At 30.9% G+C, this 20,336-nt stretch overlaps 1 protein-coding gene across 9 annotated transcripts in view; it reads left to right on the plus strand.

Moving 5' to 3' along the window:
* Window positions 1-20,336, plus strand: part of PRKACB (protein kinase cAMP-activated catalytic subunit beta) — a 157,990-nt gene that overhangs the window by 90,022 nt on the left and 47,632 nt on the right. For 4 of the 9 annotated variants that reach the window (XM_012442585.2, XM_064372564.1, XM_012442581.2 and 1 more), the window contains exons 2-3: window positions 16,692-16,753; window positions 18,902-19,030. In XM_012442585.2, the coding sequence (XP_012298008.1) occupies window positions 16,692-16,753; window positions 18,902-19,030 (191 nt within the window). Of the gene's footprint in view, window positions 1-1,789; window positions 1,945-2,214; window positions 2,535-10,512; window positions 10,537-12,263; window positions 12,288-16,691; window positions 16,754-18,901; window positions 19,031-20,336 lie in introns of those variants that run through there. The other 5 variants (XM_012442584.3, XM_012442582.2, XM_064372563.1 and 2 more) reach the window with 5 other exon arrangements.

Below are 20,336 nucleotides of genomic sequence, written 5' to 3' on the forward strand. Positions count from 1 at the left end.
CTCTGTGTTCTTCCAACTGGATGATTTCTATTGGTCTGTTTTCCAGTGCACTGATTTGATTTTTTACTCTTTCAAATCTGCTGTTTAAAATTTTGGTTATTGTACTTTTCAAGTCCGCACTTTTTATTTTTAAATAGTTTTTTTCTTTCTGTATTGAAAGTTTCTTTTTGTTGTTTCATTACTGTCATGTTTTCCTTTAGGTGTTTAACAAATTTTCTTTTAATAATTTTAATATATGTATAATAGCTATTTTAAAGTCTTTAAAGCCTTTGTCTGCTAAATTCTATATCTGGGCCCATTCAGGTACATTTTTTATTGACTGCTTTTTTCTTCATTATGGATCACACAGGTTTTTGTCAAAAATGTGTTTTTTAAAATAACATGATAGTAGCTCTGGATTTTGATTATTTTTTCCTTGAGGGTTGGTTTTGTTTATTTTTTTATTAATAAATTCCTTTGTCTTAATCTGTAGAATCTATCTATATCCCTCATGATATGTGACTGCTGATTTCTCTGCTCAGTTCTTTTTTCTTATTCTAATTTTTCTTATTTAACCTGGCTTCCTAGGGATTGCCCTGGATCCCCATAGTTTAATTGTTATTTAATGATTGATCAGAGGTTGTGCTCAAACACTGGGACCAGCCAGTGCTGATGGAACTGTGTGGCAGTTGAGGAGCACATGCAATATTTTGGCAGTTTTGAAGTCTGTACCAGCTTTAACTTTCCACTGGGCCCTCTTTCGTCTCCTTTGTGCATGTCATTATGTCCTAGTCAGATTGTATAGCAAGGCGGACAGACTGGGTGGCCTGGTGAACTTACGTAGCCTCTGTCTGCCTGTCTCAGATTCATTTACCCTGGTATGTTTCTTGCTATACCACCAATGTGCTGCTAACCCCTACCAGGGCCATAGCCGTAAACTTGTAGAGCTGGGAACTTTCCTTATTAATTTCTTTCAGTTTGCTTTCTTTGTTGACAATATCACTAATAGGTTTTTTGGCCTCCACTCCAAATCAAATCAGCCCCCTCTATTGTCAGCCCCTTTCAGAAGTGAAGCTGCTAGTTTTCATGACCAGCCCTACCCTGGTAGGAGTACTGTACTGACTGAGCTATGAAGGAGTGGGAGCAGCCCCAGGCAAGAACATCTCTGACTCCCAGTGTTCTTAGGCAGAGTTCAGTGATTCCTCACGAATATGTTTCTCAATTTGATGTTTATGATTTCTCGATTTCCAGAGCCATGAAATCATTGTTTTTGATAATTTTGTCCAGTTTCATAGTTGTTTCTTGGGGAAATTTCCTGACTTACTTCCACATCAACAAAAGTCCTGCCTCAAATGGCAACTGTTAAAATGGCAAGTTCACTTGCTGAAGTTCTACTTAACAAGAATCCATTCTATAGAGTCTTTGTACCGTTTTGGTACAGATTTTGGGTCTCTGGTAATCAGAACAATCTGTTCACCATGCTACCCAGTCAGCCCACTTTGCTATACAATCTGTCATCTTAGTCCTGTTTGAGGAATTTTACATTTCAAAAATAATTACCAGTAACTTTTTGCATATTATTTCCTTTTGAATACCACGTGGATGGCATCTGACACTGTTTGTAATGCTGAATTTAATGGAAGTTTACAAATAAGTTATTCTATGATTCTTCTTTAAAAATGCAGATATACATATATGTATATAGTATTATATCTTGTCTCTTCTATAACACAGAATGTCTAAATGGTTAACATTTGTGCTGCAGTATAGCTTTCTGGCTCATGAAAAATGAAAGCTATCAGCGATCTGGGCAATAAGATTCATCGCCAATAGTCACTAGCAACAGCACACAGCATTTTAATATCAGTGAGGTCCACAGCTAGCAGTAAGAACTGGTGTAATTGAAAGACGTTTAGGTGCAATCATTCTGCTGTTTGTTCCTTGCCAGGTTCAACATGGGATTATGTGAGTATTTGAAGAAAACAGCATTTTTTTTGTATCTTTGAAAGATGTAAAAAGCGTAGATTAGTGCTTAAATGTAAGGAATGTGGTAATTTAAAATCATGTGGCTCTAAAATAAAAAGGTATTTTATTTGTCTGGTTGATTAAAGCTTTATAAAAGCTACGCCATGGATACAAGTGAACCGATAATTCTGGTCTAATGTTGCCGTGGTAACAACTCATGCTGATATAATTGAGAACATCTTATACATCCTGGTTCGAACATTTTCTCCCTGCCATTTTGAGTTGTTCTAGTGGTATATGAAGGAGGCTGGATAACTAGCTTGAAAGAAATTCAATCTCGTCATGGACATCTTTGGCATTAATCTGATGTTTACTAGTGATATCTCATGCTAGGCAGTTATGCTTTGCTTCTAGGGGCTTCTCTTTTTAAAACAAAAGAAAGCTCTTTTCATTTTCTGTGTGCTGCATGCTCCAGTGTGTGTGTTTACACCATCGGTTCTTCTCCCTCTAGAGATTAGCATAACTCCCTTTGCCGTTGGATTGTTGTTTTGAGCAATATGTTTTGGAAAGGTTGGTTTTCATCATGAGTGGTAAGTATGCTCTCTGAGACTCTGCAGCTGTTTATTTAAAAAATATATACTTATAAAAGGAAAAAATATTTTTGAAGGGGCAGTTATAAAGCCGGAGCTACTGTGAATTATATTTTGTGACGATGCTTTTGTACTTAAGCATTATAGTAAATTGCCTTCAAAAACCATTAAGAACTGTAAATAATTAATGGCACTATTAATAGTCAATACCAATAATCAGTTTCTAATTTTCTTTATGGTTTGATTTATTGTATTTTTGGACACTGTTATTAATTGTGTTATAAATTAGTAAATAGACTGACCATAAGAGAGGATTTTCTTTTAGTATCTGATCCTGAAGATAATTAGTTTAACTTTCCTTTGATTAGTTTTGTCTTCCTAATGCTAATTTTTGTTAGATTATTCTTATTAGATTTTTAAAATACTAATCTTGAAAATAAGCTGCTGCCAAAATTTTGTTGATGTATTGGTTGCGTTTACCTACAATTTATTAAGAAATAAAGATATAATGATGAAATAAATAGAGCATTTTGGTTTGGTAGGGTTCATTAAAATTTTTAATAAACAGTTTTTTGGGTAAATAATTTTTTAGAATAAGTACACTTGTAACAATGAGTCTCTTTTTTGTTATTATAATGTGATTTATTTTTTCTAAACATTTCCAATACTGTTTTTTTTTTTTGAGAAAATATACTACAGTATGTACTGCAGTTTATCATAGGGTAAAAGCTGTCACTTCAAGCCAAACCTGCAGCTAAAAATAGATATCCTGTTGTTAGAGTGAGAAATATTTGCTTAGAGCATAATTCATTAGCATCTTTTGCTTAACTAAAGAATAAGATGCTTGGAAGTTAACCTTTGATTCAGATATTTTTAAGAGAAGTCAAATTTGGTTTCTCTGATAACGTAACAGTCCTATAATTTGCATTTAAAAGATTTGGAATTGGAATTTTAGAAACTGAGAGGTGAATTTTTGCTGTATAATGATAGAATTCAAAATTGACAAACCTTTTCTTTCATAACTGGAAATCACCTTATTATAACCAATAAATATTCTTTATCCTGCTGCAGTACAATATAAACCTCTTAAACACTGTTATATATTTGTTTATAGAATAATATTAGACATTAAATGGACATTTCAACATGCAAAATATTAAGAATTAACTGGATTGTTATTTTCCTGTTATTGAAGTAGATCTTTCTGATCTGCTGTTTTAAATTTAAACTAATATTACAAATTCAACATACCCATTCCTTAGGATTTCTGTGGATATCAAAAGTGAATATACCTGGTTATTATACGTTTATTTGTTTGAATCAGGTCAATGTATGTTTTCTCTTTGAAATTTTGGCATATAATCTAGAGTCTTTAGGTAACCACTGTGGTGTTCTGGAGGTTTTACAATAGGATAGATTGGATTTAGCTGACGAAAAATGTTGTTGCTTCACTATTGCTTATTTTTCTTTAAAAAGCTATGCATTATAAATAGTATTTGATATATTTGATCATATTGGCCTTCTCTTCTAGCCATTTTCTACCACAATAATCATCGTAATCACAATTAGGCATTCTGACTTTGTCAGGATTGCCCAATTTCAGCTGATTTTAATCATGTCATAAATGGTTAAATGCCCTAGCCATTTCAAAATGTGGAAAATTACAAGTGAGGTGTGGTTTTATTTGTAAAAATAAGCAAATGCTAGGCCTTTTAATCTAAGTCTATAATACACTTGTGGTATTTATGTGTATGTGGTACTTTTCTCATTATAAGGCTATTCCTTTTATCCTTTGCCAATTAAATGTTAGTTTTTTCTGAGAATCTATCTTTGGCCTTCTTTCGATGCTACATTCTCTCCAAATAATCTCATCCATGCCTACATCTTCAGTCATTACCTGGACATTCAGTTCAAAAGTGAATTGTTTCTTATCATCCCTAAATCTGCTCCATTTTCATTGACTCTGATATCTGTTAATGATCTCACTGCCCATGCAGGAAGTGAAAACAGAAACCTTGGTCATTTCTAACTTGTTTCTTACCCTCAGGCATGTACTCAGTCATTAAGTTCTATTGATTCTATATCAGAAATCACTCAATATTCTCCAGTCTTACTGACACTGGGAAGGCTTCTAGATCTCTTCTTAATCCTATTACAATAACTGCATCACTGGTCTCCCAGCTTCCAGTTTTATATCCTTCAAGGCCATTTTCCACACTGAAATTTTTTAAATGCAAAAATGCCCATTTTTTAACCTAACATAAAAATTTTCTACTCCCTATTGCCTTTAGAATAAAGGTTAAACCCCTTAGTAGGTTATATGTGATGAATGACTTACCTTTCTGGTTTTATTTGCAAAATCTCTCTCACAAATCTTGATCTAGCCATACTTTATTACATATAATTCCTTGCTATCTTTCCATATTTATATTCTTTATTATAAAAATTTGGAGAACTAGTCAGTACCTCCAACACAGACCCTGTAAAATTAGGTGATTTATCTGTACTTCCAAAGCAAACTCACAAACTATAACAATTACTTTATTATATTGAAATTATAAATTTGTGTGTCTCTTTCTAATTTCAAAACATTGAACACAAGTCTAAGATAGTGCCTTGTTCATTGTATGTTTCTAGTAGTCACCACAGTACCCCAAACATAGCAAGGAACCCCATAAATACTTATATAATTAATTATTGACTAAATATAATTCCTTTTTATATACTTGAACATTTTAAATGTTCACTTTTAAATGTTTTTTTACTCATAACACTTTTTATGAAGTGTTTGCTTTTGTTAAGCAAACAAGTTCTATAAAGAAATACTAAAGGAACTTCTCTAAAAATCTATCAAACTATTTTAAGGCCCTTTTGTTTAGAGGATATAGCAACTTACTCAAATAAGCTTAAGCAGAACAAGATACAGGTATTATTGGGATGCAGAGTATGCCATGGAGCTCAAAGGCAAAAGTAGAGTTGAGCTGTCCCAAAAAGTAGAATTGATTTGGAAAGCTGACTGGAATCATAATAATACCTTTCTCTGGCAAAGATGCCAACACCTAAATAAATCTCAGTTTTTCTCACTGAGATTACATGACATCTTGACTTTTTTCATTGTAATCGCTTTATTATCCTCATTGTGTAGAGAATAGGTTTCTCTGATGCTTGTGCAAATTGAAGCTTAGTTCTCTTAAAGTTTCAAAGTTTATGTGCTCTCCTAGTTCATATGCTTATTGATATAACTAGCATAATTATATGAAAATCCTGGGTGAGAACTTTGGCCCAGCTGTAGTTGAGGGCAAATCCCTGAAGAAGAAGGCATGAATTTGCTGTGAATTACAGCACTATACAGACTTGAGACCAACACTTCATTAATTTCCCTTTCTAGATCCTAACTAAAAAATACAGGAAAAAAAATTGGGAAAGCAGTATATCAGTTCTGAAATTAAAGATGTATATTTGCCCAAATATGTACAAGATTTGATGATGAGACTCCAAAGTCTAATTAACAGTTTTAACTTGAGTAGCTTTTCTTCATGGAAAAGAAGTAATAGTTTCACCCTCACTAACTTGGAGGGATGAGGAAAATGAGTGGAAGATCAACACTGCTCATTACTTTCATTCTAAAGCAGCTGTAGTGGGACAACCAAGAATGTATTAGGCCATTCCAAGTTGAAAAGTGGCCTCTATTTAAATATAGAAGACATGGAAGGCATCATCACCAGCAAGAAATCCTATAGTCCTGGCCACATTCCCATTTATGAAGGTCACGTTATTACTTAACTAATAATGTAAACGTGTACGCTAAATGATCTGAAGAGTTTATTCTAACAGCACCTAAATAGGAAGTCAGAAGGCCCAAAGAAAAACCACTTACCTTATTTGGATCGTTTGAAAAGTTTTGAAAAGCTTGTAATTGTTCATGAATGAATAAACAAGAAAAGCAACAATGTGGAACCTATAAAAGAGCATATACACCACAAAATGATAAAGTCACAGTCTTCAAGAGGTAGAGAATGAACTTATATTTAGAAAATATGTTCTAAATATAAGAGTATAAACACAAAAAATTATAGATTGCATCTGTGTTAATTCTTGAAAGTTTCAAGTGAGCATGGAGTTAGTGAACTAAGACATGAAACAAAGATAAAACAAGAAACTAGAATGAAAAGATTACTGGCTGAGAGGCAGGAATGGAAAAGAAACATAATGATGTGATAGGGAAAAGTTATAAGAAAGTAAACCTGGCATTTGCAGAACATAAAGTTGCATTAGAGGCAGTAAAGAGCAAAATAATCACTGCAGAAAATTAAATTAATAACGCGAAGATCTAGCTAGATAGACCCTAATAGAATATAGAGGAAATGGACAAGATAAAAATTTTAAAATTAAAAGTATGTTGAATAAAAGTAGGGCAAAAATTAAAAAAGAAAATAAAAGTAGGACATTTTACAAATTGAATGGATAGCATTCCAACAGAACAGAACAGATATGATTAATAGAATAGAAGCATTCAAAAATATGATTCAGGATAACTTGTTAGTTGAAGAAAAACCTGAATCTGTAGATTGAAAGAGCCCATTTTGTTTTGATAAGATTAACAAAGATGCCAACACCTAAATATATCCTGGTGAGAATTTGGAATTTCCAGCATAAGAAAATAAAATCCACAAACATTCCGGTATCTTTGCATCTTACAACCTAACATGAAGCTTGTCCAATAAAGAAAAAAATCCAAAATTGGAGACTAGATAACTTAAAAATATTTTTGGGGCAGAAATTATTGAAAATCATAGCACCTTGAAATGCTGAATAAACTGTAACAAGTGTCCCTTTAAATGAATACCTGAATTTGCCGTTTAAGTGAATGCTGATTTAATTAGGATTAAAATAAATTCTCAAAGTACAAAAAAAATGATGTGGTAAATGAAAACCAGAGCTGTAAGGGGGAACATACTTCAACTGCACTGAGGATATTTTTAGACCTTGGTGGAGATTTTGTTTAAAATGGCCTCACAGAGATGTTTAATGCCTGCAGTTTAGGATTTCTTTGCCCCCTGTATAAAAACCAGGATCCTACAAGGATCATAACCTCAGTGAAAGCATAGATTAGAAAATAAAACCGCTCCACTGACAAAAGGAGAAAATAAGGAAGCTTGCATTTCTCGGCTTGGGTTCCTGGGAGCAGGGGAGGGATGTGTACTCATGTATAGGATGCCTCTCCTGAGAATATTTTATCAACTGCCTCCTCTCAAGTAGGTTTCAGGTTTTAATCTGTATTAATTGTGTGGTTTAGGAACCACCAATAAAATACATCATTATCAGAATAGTTGCAGGCCTGTAACATATACTCTATAGGCAGAAGCTAATACAAAACCCTATACTGGGACACATCCTCAGACCAAGACCTGCAGGTTTCTTGCAGCTAAAGCCCCACTGAAGTTTGTGTTCACAATCTAAAAGCAAAATAGACACACACACACACACTTACACACATCCTACAAATGATACTGAGATACAACAGGATTAGAACCTGCCAATAATGTCGGTAGACATAGTAAGATCATTGCCTATGACTACTATATTTAATTAGTGACATAAAAATTAATATGAGGAAAAAATGTATATAATTCTAACAGAAACTTAGAATATACAAAACAAAATTGACCTATGTAGGAGAAATTTCATAGATATAGAGAATTCTAACCCAGTAATTGAAGAATACACAGGAATATGTATAACACTTATAAAATTAATTATATGACTAAACATATTCAACAAATTTCAAAGACTCGATATACAGGCTACAGTATATCAAGTATAATTACTTAATTACCACAAGGCAATTAAGCTCAATCAATAATAAAAGGCATAAAAAAACACACAAATGTATATATTTGGGGATTTAAAAAATTTAACTCACCAAAGAACTCATAAATTTAAAGTCTATGTATCAGAACTTGTGGGATGCAGCAAAAGTGAATATAGAATTAAATTTCTAAGTGCTTAAATTAGGAAAAAGAAAGACATTCATGATGTAAGAAAACAAGTTAAAAACACTGCATGGTTACTCAAAAGAAGAAAGAAACTAATAAAGACATGAGCAAAGATGAATGAGTGGAATGGAAACATTCAAAGAACAAAAATTTCAATCTTGTATGAAATTTTCCAGAGGATTGAAAAAGAGAAAATATTCTTAAATTCATTTATTGATTCTAGGATAGTTTTAGAAGTCAAGTATGGGAAAAGAAAATTAGTTAGATACATTTTCTCTGAAGTTAGGAATAGGAAAAGGATGCCCACTGCCATTGTTTCTGTATGTCATTGCAGTTTTACTCATAACCTGAGCAGTAAAAGAAGAAAAATGTGGAGAGAACCAAATTGTCATTATTCATGTGTGATTTGTGATTGTTTCATAGAAGACTCAAGTTAATCTACCAATGTGATTTCAGAATTGATAAGAGAGTCTGGCAAGATTGTCAGATATTAAAAAAATCAATATATAAACATCAACCATGTTCTATACATCAGCAACAAACAAAATAAAAAGTAATTTTTAAAAATCTCCCTTTTACAATAGCAACCAAAGTGCTAAAAACCTAGGTATAAATCTAATAAAAGTATAATAAGACCTTTAAGGGAAAAAGTATAAAATTCTACCAAGGATTATTTACCTAATTTTTAACAATAAGATATACTTTCTATATTCATTAGATTAGCAAAATATGGAAAGTCTGACATTAACAAATTTTGTTGAGGATATGAAACATCAAGGATATGGTGGGAAAATAAATTGATGCTACCATTTATTGAGCCATTTGTTACTGTGGAAGTTGATACTATGCATTCCTTATCATCTAGGAATCCATTCTTAGCTCTATATTGTCTGGAAATGACAAAATATTTGAATTCAGGCCTCTCTGGAAAATCCTTAACATATGATTGTAGTAGATATAATACACCTACAAGAAAAAGCCTTACTGAACAATTAAGGAAATGAAGTATATTTCAAGGAGCATTTCAAAGATTGTCTGGGTCATTAGTTTTAGGCCTGTAAATTTGAGTTTTCATTACAAAATTATATAGGAAACATCACCAGTCAAACATGGCATGGATGGCCTGGAAAATCCACAGCATCCCCAGATGGAGAGCTATTGGGAGAGAAAGCATGTACATGTGATTAGTTGTGAGTGAATACACTGTGTGAATTCATAGTATATCCATCTATCCATGTAGATGCTAGTAATATAAGTTAATGTATTTCTTTCTAGAATGATTATGTAAATGTATGTCTTATTAAAAGTGTTCCTATTTTTCCATATAAAACTGTAATAAAAATTTTGTTTTTCACAGTTTCGTGACTCAGTCAATTATGCTGTTCACTTGTAACTAAGACTTGATGAAAAATTAACAACTAATAAAACAGAGAGAGTAAAGAAGAGTAAAATAAATATTGCAATAAGAAGTATAACTTTCATTGCCTATTAAACTTCCAAATACTTATTTATATGTGACTTTAGTCTTTGTAGAAAGACTAATTAATCATCTTAGAAATCAAAAGTAGGCATAGTCCAATCCAATAAACTGCACAATTACAACTGAAGTGTTAAAGCTGTTTTTTATACCCACTATCATTTTCAAGGTTATGGTGAATTTAGTTTGAATCAATATGTTTAAATATGATGAGGCAAGTAAAGTGCCCCGTCAGCAAAGTAAACACAATTATTCTTCCATTTCAAAGGATATAAGATGATAATTTATTAAAATATTTCCCGAGAAGAATTTTGGTTGGTTAAAAAAGGGATATCCAAAGAATTTCTTTTAATCCTTATATAAAACGTTTTTAGTATGTATGTTCAAGTTTTTTTTCATTCTATTTCTATGTGCAGTACAGTATTGAACATGTATGGATGGGTAAGTTCTTGTAGGTATGTTATTTTATATGTTATTTAATCTCTGTTTATTCTTTTTGATCAAGCACGCAAGTCATCAGATGCATCTGGTAGGAAAACCTTTTTTTTTTTTTTTTTACAGAACAATTCTGTTGCTTTGATTATTGTAAGCTAAATTTTTGTGAGATATTTTTGTGGCAATTAGAATATTTTGTATTGTTTTTACAGTTCTGTTTACTGAAAATATTTTTAGTGGATGTGGGGAGGGGGAGAGCATTTTTAGAAATACCAAGTAGAGCTCTAAAGAGGTAGATGTTTTTAAATAGGGATGGAAGAAGACAGACTAATGTGTTCCCCTAGATGTACACTTTCCAGAGATTTTGGCAAGATTTTGGAAGAGACTGTTCTCTTCTGTTATTTAATGAAAGAACTTGGTATTTTCATAGGTAACTTCCCTTAGTTTCCATTCTGTTTTGTTCTTTCTGGCATTCACTAAATAATTCTTAAATGGAATAATGCTTTTATTAAGGTAAATGAGGGAGATGAAAATAATGACAAAGACAGTAGAAGGAGCATGAATTACTGTCTTTTCAGCAACAAATTTTTCAACTGTTATTACAAAATTGACACTATTAAAAATGTATCATATTATTGTTTATGGTTCCTAATATATTTTTCTAATAGAAAAGTTTATAATAGCCTTTTTCCTTATTCCCTACAAAAATAGCCATCAGGGTTTAACGTACTGAAACCTCTAATCCTCATCATCCCTCATTATTTTATCTGGATTCCCCACTCCCTTAGCAAAAGATCTTGCCTTCTATTTCCCAGAAGAAATAGAATCTAGCAACTGTGAACTAACTCAGTTTACTCCTCTTTCTACCCATCCATTGAAAAGTATCCCTGTGCCAAAAAATGCCTCGATGATTCAGCACCTGCTTGCCTGGGCACTTCATCTCCCGCTGATGTTTTACATGTACCCAATGCTGTGGTTATTAAAGTCAGTTGCTATTTCCTGGATAAACCATGCTCTTCTTCCATCCCATTTATGTAAAATCACCTCAGCCTAGAAGGTCTTTTTCCCCAACTTTATCTGCCAGAGGAATTCTTTATCTTTCAAGATTCAGCACAAATGTTGTGTCCTCCATTATGCCTTACCTTACTGTCCAAGAATTTCCCTCTCCCAGCTCTCACAGCACCTTATAATTGCCTTTTGTTGTTGCCTTTGTCCCATTCCATTATGATGATTCATGTAAACTTCTCATTTCCTTAACAGTGGTGATACATTTATTCTTTGTAGTATTCAGAGTCTGGCTCAGAATCTCACACCACTAAATGGTGCTCAATAAATGTTGTTGAAAAGATTGTTAAATCAGCACTGAGGAAGTAGAATGACTGAAAAATACTAGTCTTTCCAAAGGGAAGAAACCAGGTTTTTTAATTCATAGTGTCTTTCCTGCAGTAGATTTTGACTGAATAACATAACTTCAGAGATGGTATTGCAATAGTTACAGGATATGCATTTCAATATTTACTTCTTAATATTATTATGAGGACTATTGTTATAAGAACTTAAAGTTTTTGTTAGTTTTTGTTTTAAGGAAAATAAGAAGGGTATTGATTTTGGCACTAAAGAGCAGTTACTGATTTTACTTCTTTACCGTTTAATTTTAAGATAACTTATTTGAATAATGCAGTCAAATAATTGAATTTCTACATTAACATTTTATTTCTGTATATAGTATTCTGAAAAAAATGTGCATTGGTGACTTCATGCTAATATGTTATTTTTATTCATATAATTTAATCATTGTCTAATTTATTTTTTGGACACAAGCTTGCTCCTCTTCAGAAATATCTGGTAGGCAATTACTTTTTAATAAAACAAATATTACTTTTAAAATTTTTTATTTATTGTTTGCAAGTTTTTACTTTCCTTATAAAGTTATATTTTTATTAATTATATTGAGCTGATACAATATTTTCATTGATGAAGGACATGGTTTGTTTAGTTTTATTGGGTTTTACCTATATAAATGATTTATATTGCAATTTCTTGTGTGATACTTTAGAAAGAATAACTATAGCATCATGAAACAGTAGAAGTTGTACAATCAATAACTATAGCATCATGAAACAGTCGAAGTTGTACAATCTAGTATAAGAAAGATTAATATATACCACTGAAATTAGATTACCCAGGTTAATGAGTAGTTTTTGAAAATACATTTATACTGTTGTAAACTTTGCATGAAACAGTGAATATTTTAACTGTGTATTTACCCTGGAAAGTTTTTATTCTGTTTTTTTTTCTATTGTCGGTTTGTTCTTTTTCTATTTTTCTTATATAAATTGAATAAAAGTTAGAGCTTTGTGTAAAAGAAGGTGAAATTTGTCTTATTAAAAAGAAACTGGAGAACTCAACATTTAGAGTTGTAATCTGTTTATGAATCTTAAAAGTAGATTTATAAACTCTAAATACAAAATATGAATGTATTTTATACTTTCAAGACTTGGATAATAGTATACTATAACAACATACTCTTTTTATCATAAGCAGTAACCTAGTTTATCTTACACAGCACCCAAACATATTTAATAAATACATTTGTTAAATGTTAATAGTGAAACATTCTTGTCATAGTAGAATTATCTAAATTACATGGGATGAAGTTATGCTGTGCCCTAATTTTCAGGTCAGTTTTCCTAATGTTTAAAATAAACTTTGACATCTGATTTTTAAACTATGTTCTAGATATAAATACATTAGAAATTTCAGGTGAGAATAAGAACTAAGTTGTGCTTTTATATACTAGTAAAAATGGATAAAAATTGTCTCTCTTTTTTTCATCTCATGAATGTGGGTGAATGTTCCTGCAAAAAAATCTTTGGTGAACATAAAGATTCCTTTGGTATGCTCATTTCCTTTAGAATGCAATGCAATAGACTCTTTAAATGATACAAACAGAAAAAATATATATTTGAAAATGTATACTTCTGGGAATAAATTATTTTTTGTATGTGTCCTCTTTTTGGTAGTACCTAGTTTTCTCAGATATTGACCAATACAGAATAAAATGTACTGCAGAAAAATCCTTTGAAGTATTTTTTTCTTATGAAGAGTTATTAATCACTGTTAGATGCTTTGGATTTAGGTACCTATCATCACACAGCTAGGAAGTATTAGAGCTAATATTGTAACTCAGATGTGCCATGCTCCAAAACTATCACAGTGGTTTAAGTGGTTAAATGTAGATATGGCTTATATATTAGAACACAATAAGTAAAGCAAAAAATTGAGAACTTGAAAGCATATACTTTTAGGAAATTCTGGGTTGAATGTGAAGCAGTATTTGAATCTGACTGTCTGTCTCACGTATTATTTTATTATCTGCAAATGCTTTATTTCAGTGGATAGAAATTTTTTAAATAGCTAGATAAGAGAAAGGCATTTAGAAGTTACATACACCAATATCTAAATGTAATAAAATTAAAAGCAAATACATGTGGTTCTAGATTGCCTATTGTTTTAGGGTTACACATAATCCAGTATATTGTGAAATATTTATTTTTGGTAGATTTGTTATTAAAAGATGTATATTTTGGTTAACTTATATTTTTACAAAGAATTACCTATGTTCATCTTTGCATCTACATAGTACACATATAAACTAGAAATTTCATGTGTCGATTTTTTATATGACAAAAAAATGTTTCAAGAACAGGTTTTCCTCATGGAACTACTAACAACATCATACTTAGTGCCCATCCTTTAATGCACTCTTAAAGGAAATCCCTTTATATGTTGATGTAATTCATAAAATTTAATATATTTGATTAATACCCATTTCTGATAATTGTCACATAAGACCTTTATGAAAACTTTTATTTACTTTCTTTAGTATTTGACAATAAACTCAGGAATATTGATGAGTACAGAGAATATTTTAAAGAATTTCTTGCATATTCTATTAGTGAATAAAGTTAAATAATACCTGAAATTTTTCTTTTAGCTTATCACCAAGGAGGGAAAAGGAATTTTTTTCAACTTAACCATCTTTGACAAATACTGCCAGTCCATCCTTTGATCAGTTACTTTTTTCTTAACTCCAGATACACTTAGCATAAGGTGACAGGAAAAGCTGAAATAGGATGTTAAGGGTGTTTTTTTTACCTTGCCTGACTCTCTTCTTTGTCTCTAAATTATTTATACTCATGTAGGCATCTGGAGAGTTTATACTGCAACTTAATGTGCAAGTTCTATAAATAAAGATAACTAAAAATATTTTTCACAAGAAACAAGAGATATATTTTGGGAATCACAAGTTGTTTTTTTTAAATGCCACAGTGCATGTTGCAATAAATTATGTTTTTAATTTAATTTATAGCCATCATGTCCAAGTGAATGCCATGTGCAGATATGTCTGCTCCATGCAAAAAAATAAAATATTACCTATGAAACCACTCTTTTTCAGTTGTAACTAGTGCATTAATTTTTAGAAGAATGACTCCAACCATCCTTAATTCCAAGAAAACAACAATTTGGCCAGCACAGTGGCTCACACCTGTAATCCTAGCACTTTGGGAGGCTGAGGCAGAAGGATCACTTGAGGTCAAAATTTCAAGACAAGCCTGGGCAACACAGTGAGACCCTATCTCTATAAAAAATAAGAAAATTAGCCAGATACGGTGGTGCACATCTGTAGTCCCAGCTACTTAGGAGGCTCAGGCAGGAGGATTGCTTGAGCCTAGTAGTCTGAGGCTGTAATGGACTGTGATCATGCCATTGCACTCCAGCCTGAGTGACGGACAAGACCCAGTTTTAAAAAGAACTAATAAAAAGAAAAGAGAAAATGTAAGAATTTGCCCTCCTTAATCCATCCCTCAAGAAGAATTAGATTATATTTGGATGATTAGGTGCAATTCTTTGATTCATTGTTTTAGTACATGAGATTTTCCTACAATGGGAAAGTTCTAAGTTTAAAATTTCTTTTTCTCAATTTTTCTAAAGTAGGCATTCTGAGAGTATTTTACAAGAAAACACAAAGAATAGTTTATACAAAGTAGTAAAATAATGTCTTCAGAGATTCATACTCCTGTTACTTAAAAACTAATGTCTGCTTTTGGTGCCTGTCATCATCATTTTGAAATCTCAAAACATTTAAAATGCCAAAAGCCGTTTTGGTTAGTAACAGTATTTTGCCAAAGGTATGACATTGGTATGACATTTATAAAGAAGGAAAAATAAAATATACTTTAGAATAGGTACCTATCTCACTTTAATACTACTGTATCATTGAGAACATTAAAGAATTTGTGAGCCCTTTGCTAGTATAGTCAGGTTTTGTTCTTTTACCCAAAGATATGAACAACAATACATTTTATTAATGCCTTTTTATCTCTTTGGAATATTTTTTCTATTTAGTTTTAAACATCTGATGTTGTTTTCTAAAATAGCTTTTGAAAAGGGGGAAACTTTTAACTGGTTCATTTAATTTACAAATTAAAAACTTCAAACCATAGCTCTATAAAATAATATATATATTTGATACCCCCATTATTAATCAATATATAAACATTCGGTTTTGAATTGCTTTACTTTAGTGTACATTTTAAATTGGGTATTCAGACATTTAGTTTATGCTGCAAATTTAGAATGAGATTGTTAAACTGGATTATTTGTTGGTGATGTTTTGTTCTGTTTTAGCGTCTTTGTTGGTGTCCTTTATGTGTTAGTCTGTGCTTTTATTTTTCCCTTTACCCTTAGTAAAAAAAAAAAAAAATACAAATCTAATAAATAACATAAATCCTTACACCTGAAAACAGCTCTTTATAAAAATCAATTATTTTTGAAATTCCACAAATGTTAATGTTCTCCAGATGTTTTCAGTTCTTGTATCTAAAGGCTCTGTTAGTATCACTGATGGCCTTTTTACAATCCCTATTTTGTCCTAGATCAATTTCTGAGTTTCTTACATTAATTTCTGGTATGTTTTCAGGTATAGAATTTTCGTTCTATTCTGTTATTTCGTCATAACATTTGAAATTGGTTTCCTTATAGAACAATGTTAGAGATTCTTAAAGATTTGAGAAAGTTCTTAGAGATACTAAATAGCTCTTTGATGTATCATGGTGATAAATATACATTTTATCACAATAGATGACATGACTGTTTTCTTAAGCAAGAAAACATGTAATATAAATATTCTTATACATAATTAAATATTCTTACAAGGCAAATTTGTTTTTATATGTATATTTTCAGTGAAAGAGTTTCTAGCCAAAGCCAAAGAAGACTTTTTGAAAAAATGGGAGAATCCAACTCCGGTAAGGAATATTTAGATTTTTGTACAATTTAAAGATCTTGTGTTAATAAAAATCATGATTCTTGCCTAAGAAATTTACACTTCAGAAATTTTAATTTTAATGTGGTCTTAGCAAACAGAAGCTTAAAATGGGAATTTTGCCAGTTATACTTTGATGTATTAATTAATAATCTTAATGTATATCTAAATTGCAGAAGGAACTAATTTCCAGTATAATACCTAATTATAAAGTTTGATACTAATTCCAATTGCTATAAAATTTTATTATTTTCTAATATATTAATTTTGAATTATGCCTTTAATAGCATACTTAATATTTTTATTAAATACAAAAATAAGTGTCCTTTTGTACAGTTTAAAATTCTCAATCATAGAGAATTTGGCTATCAACAACATTCCTGGTACACAGGCATCTTTTTTATCATTTTGATGGGGTATGTCCTATATAATTTAAGTATTTTTAGATCTTAACTAGGATCTAAAAACTGTATATAAAAAGAGCCATCTATACTTTATAAAAATAATCTTTTTAGAGTTATAAATAATGAATAAATTTTAATAGTAAATTAAATTTTAAAGCCTTTTCTTTCTAGCTCAAAAGTTTATATTTCAAGTATTTTCTCACTAAAGAATTCTAAGTAAATGTTATTTAAAGATGCCATTACTACCAAGATTTAGAGTATGACCTATAAGTTAAAACATAGTCACAAAGATTAAACATTGTGATTACAAAATGTAGACATTGTGTAACATGAAACAATAAGAGAAGTAAGGAAGATAACATATTTTTATAATACAAAGAAAAGCAATGAAAAAACCATAAAGAGCAAAAATGCATGTTCTGTTGCCTATCAATAAAATTTGTTTTAATTATTTAGTTGGGATTATGGTAAGATTTTAATCCATCTATGTTGATAAAACCTAAAATTAAAGATTAATTAAATTAATTCAATCAGAATTATGAGAGTTTTTGCATTGATAAAAAAATCTCATAACTAAAAATTACTTTAAATTTTAAATTGTGAAATCAAACTATGATGAAATCAAGTTATAAGTAAAACAGAATTGCTTGCTCTCTGTAATGATCCAACAGGAAGCTAAAATGGGTCTCAAAAGGCAATGTTTGATTTGCAATACAGATACATTCCAACTACAGTGAACTCCAATACCTATTCGGATTCCTCACTGGATGAAGAATCATATTGCATCACATTTTTCTCAAGCTAAACACTGCATATTGGGCCTTCAAAGTATTTTTCTGATATTTTCATGGAGTTCTTTGCATTGAAAACCTATTAAACAAATGGGTCAGCAATTACTACTTGTTGCTGTTTAACACATAATAATTTTCTAATAATTTTCATTTTGTTGTGGCAAGAACAAATTTAATAGATTGATGCCTCCAATTATTTGCTGCTTTTCGGTAGTCAAAGCCAAACAAAGATGTTTCCTTATAACAAAACATCTATTCAAGAAAAAAAGAGTCTGATTATTGTTCTGGGATTCTGGCTCTTGGTTCTTTGTAGAATGAGGAATGCTTCTTTCCTTATTGTTACTGTTTTAGATAATACTGTGTTATTACAACATACAGAGAGAAAGCCACTAGGCTCTCTCATGCTGCTATTATCTAGTTCTACAAGCTTATATAAGACAGAAATGAAGCAAGACAGATTTCTTCATAGGTAACTTTAGTGAAAGGGTTCTGATTCCTTAGTTTATCTATTCATTACAGTTATTTGCAAGTGCATTAAGTCTGTATGGCTTCTATGACTGTCAGTATGCCTCTAGTCAGTTTGTAATTATTAAAATATGAAACTGATTTATTAGAAGTTCAGTACTAAGATTAAAAGTTCAATACTAGGAATGCATACTGGCATGTAATCTTTAATATTTCAGCTGAGGCTCTTATTTCCTTCTATTACTATTATGCTCTGTTTTGCAATACATTCTCTCCTCAGATATTAAATCCTTTCTTGTTCAAAGGGAAAAATTGAACCAATAACCTGGAATCTCAATAGCCTTTTGTATTGCTTTTAAATGGATAGTTATAAATTGAATCATTCATTATGATTATGTATTGTTAAAGCATTTATAATTCTCATAGTGTTTTTATGAGAAGTTTTAATTTTATTTATATATTTATATGTAGAGTAATGCTGGACTTGAAGATTTTGAAAGGAAAAAAACCCTTGGAACAGGTTCATTTGGAAGAGTCATGTTGGTAAAACACAAAGCCACTGAACAGTATTATGCCATGAAGATCTTAGATAAGCAGAAGGTTAGTATATTTGTTGTTATTTACCTTTAGTGTAAACTTTACTTTTATCAGCTAGACTACTAAACAGATTCAGTATAATGTCTTACCATTGACACCTTGAAATAATTTTATTATTACATTTAATTTTTATCCTTATTTATTGTAACTATATGATACATAGTTAATATACAGTCAGCACTTCCATATCCATTGGTTCTACATCCATGGATTTAACCAATCACAGATTGGAGATATTTGGGGAAAAAAATTACATCTATACCTAACGTGTACAGACTTCTTTTTCTTATTATTCCTTAAACAATACAGTATAACAACTGTATACATAGAATTTACAAAATATTAGGTATTATAATTAATACCTAATATTAGATATTTAAATGATTTAAAATATATGGAGAATGTTTATAAGTTTTATGCAAAGCCTCTGTCATTTTATATAAGTGACTTGAGTACATGGGCATTTTGGTTTCTGCCATAGGTCCTGGAACCAACCCCCAGGGATACTGATGGACAACTGTAATTTATTGACAAATATGGACTAATTTGTTATGTAACTAGTTAAAATGTGTACAGTAGTGACCCAACCACTTCATGTTACAGATTTTGAAAACCTGAAGCCCAAAGAGTTGAAGTCATCTCCAGAGTCAGAAAGTTAGTTAAATAGAAGGCCTAGATTAAAACACAGATCTGAAAGAAAGAAAAAAAAAAAAGACCACAGATCTGGCTCCTACTCAATTTCTTTGCTCAATATTATTGGTATACTCCAAATATATATCAATACCTGATTGGCTTCTTTAATTACTTTTCTTATTCATATTTATTTAACTTCTTGACTTCTGTGACTATTTTCACATTGACAATTAGACTCTAGCAAGAAAGAATGCCACCTTCTAATGATTTACACATATACGAGAAAATTATTTATATGTTTTGCTAAGGTCACCACTTCTTAAATTCAAAATAGAATCACATATGGAATAGAATTACAATCTTCGTGAAGCCAACATAAATTACTTAACCCTTCTATTGAGTAGAAAATCCGGAGGAAACTGAAGTCTAAATGACCGAGGATACAAAGATAGTTTTTGTTACGAAGATAGTTTTTTCCCCAATATTTTGTGTGTACTCTTCTATGAGAGTATAAATTAAATTTTTAGAATTTATTAAATTTTTAGAATTTAGATATTATAAAGTGAAGATTGTTCACTTTTACTCACTATTTTTTAATTATGTACTTTCTCTTTGTTCTTAATTTTCTTACTGATCTTCTGAAGTATTTGAAATCAGTATCTAGTTATTCCAGAGG

This window comes from Aotus nancymaae, unplaced genomic scaffold (genome assembly GCF_030222135.1).
Source record: "Aotus nancymaae isolate 86718 unplaced genomic scaffold, 86718_ANA_hifiasm-v0.15.2.pri h1tg000007l, whole genome shotgun sequence".
NCBI classification, from domain to species: domain Eukaryota; kingdom Metazoa; phylum Chordata; class Mammalia; order Primates; family Aotidae; genus Aotus; species Aotus nancymaae.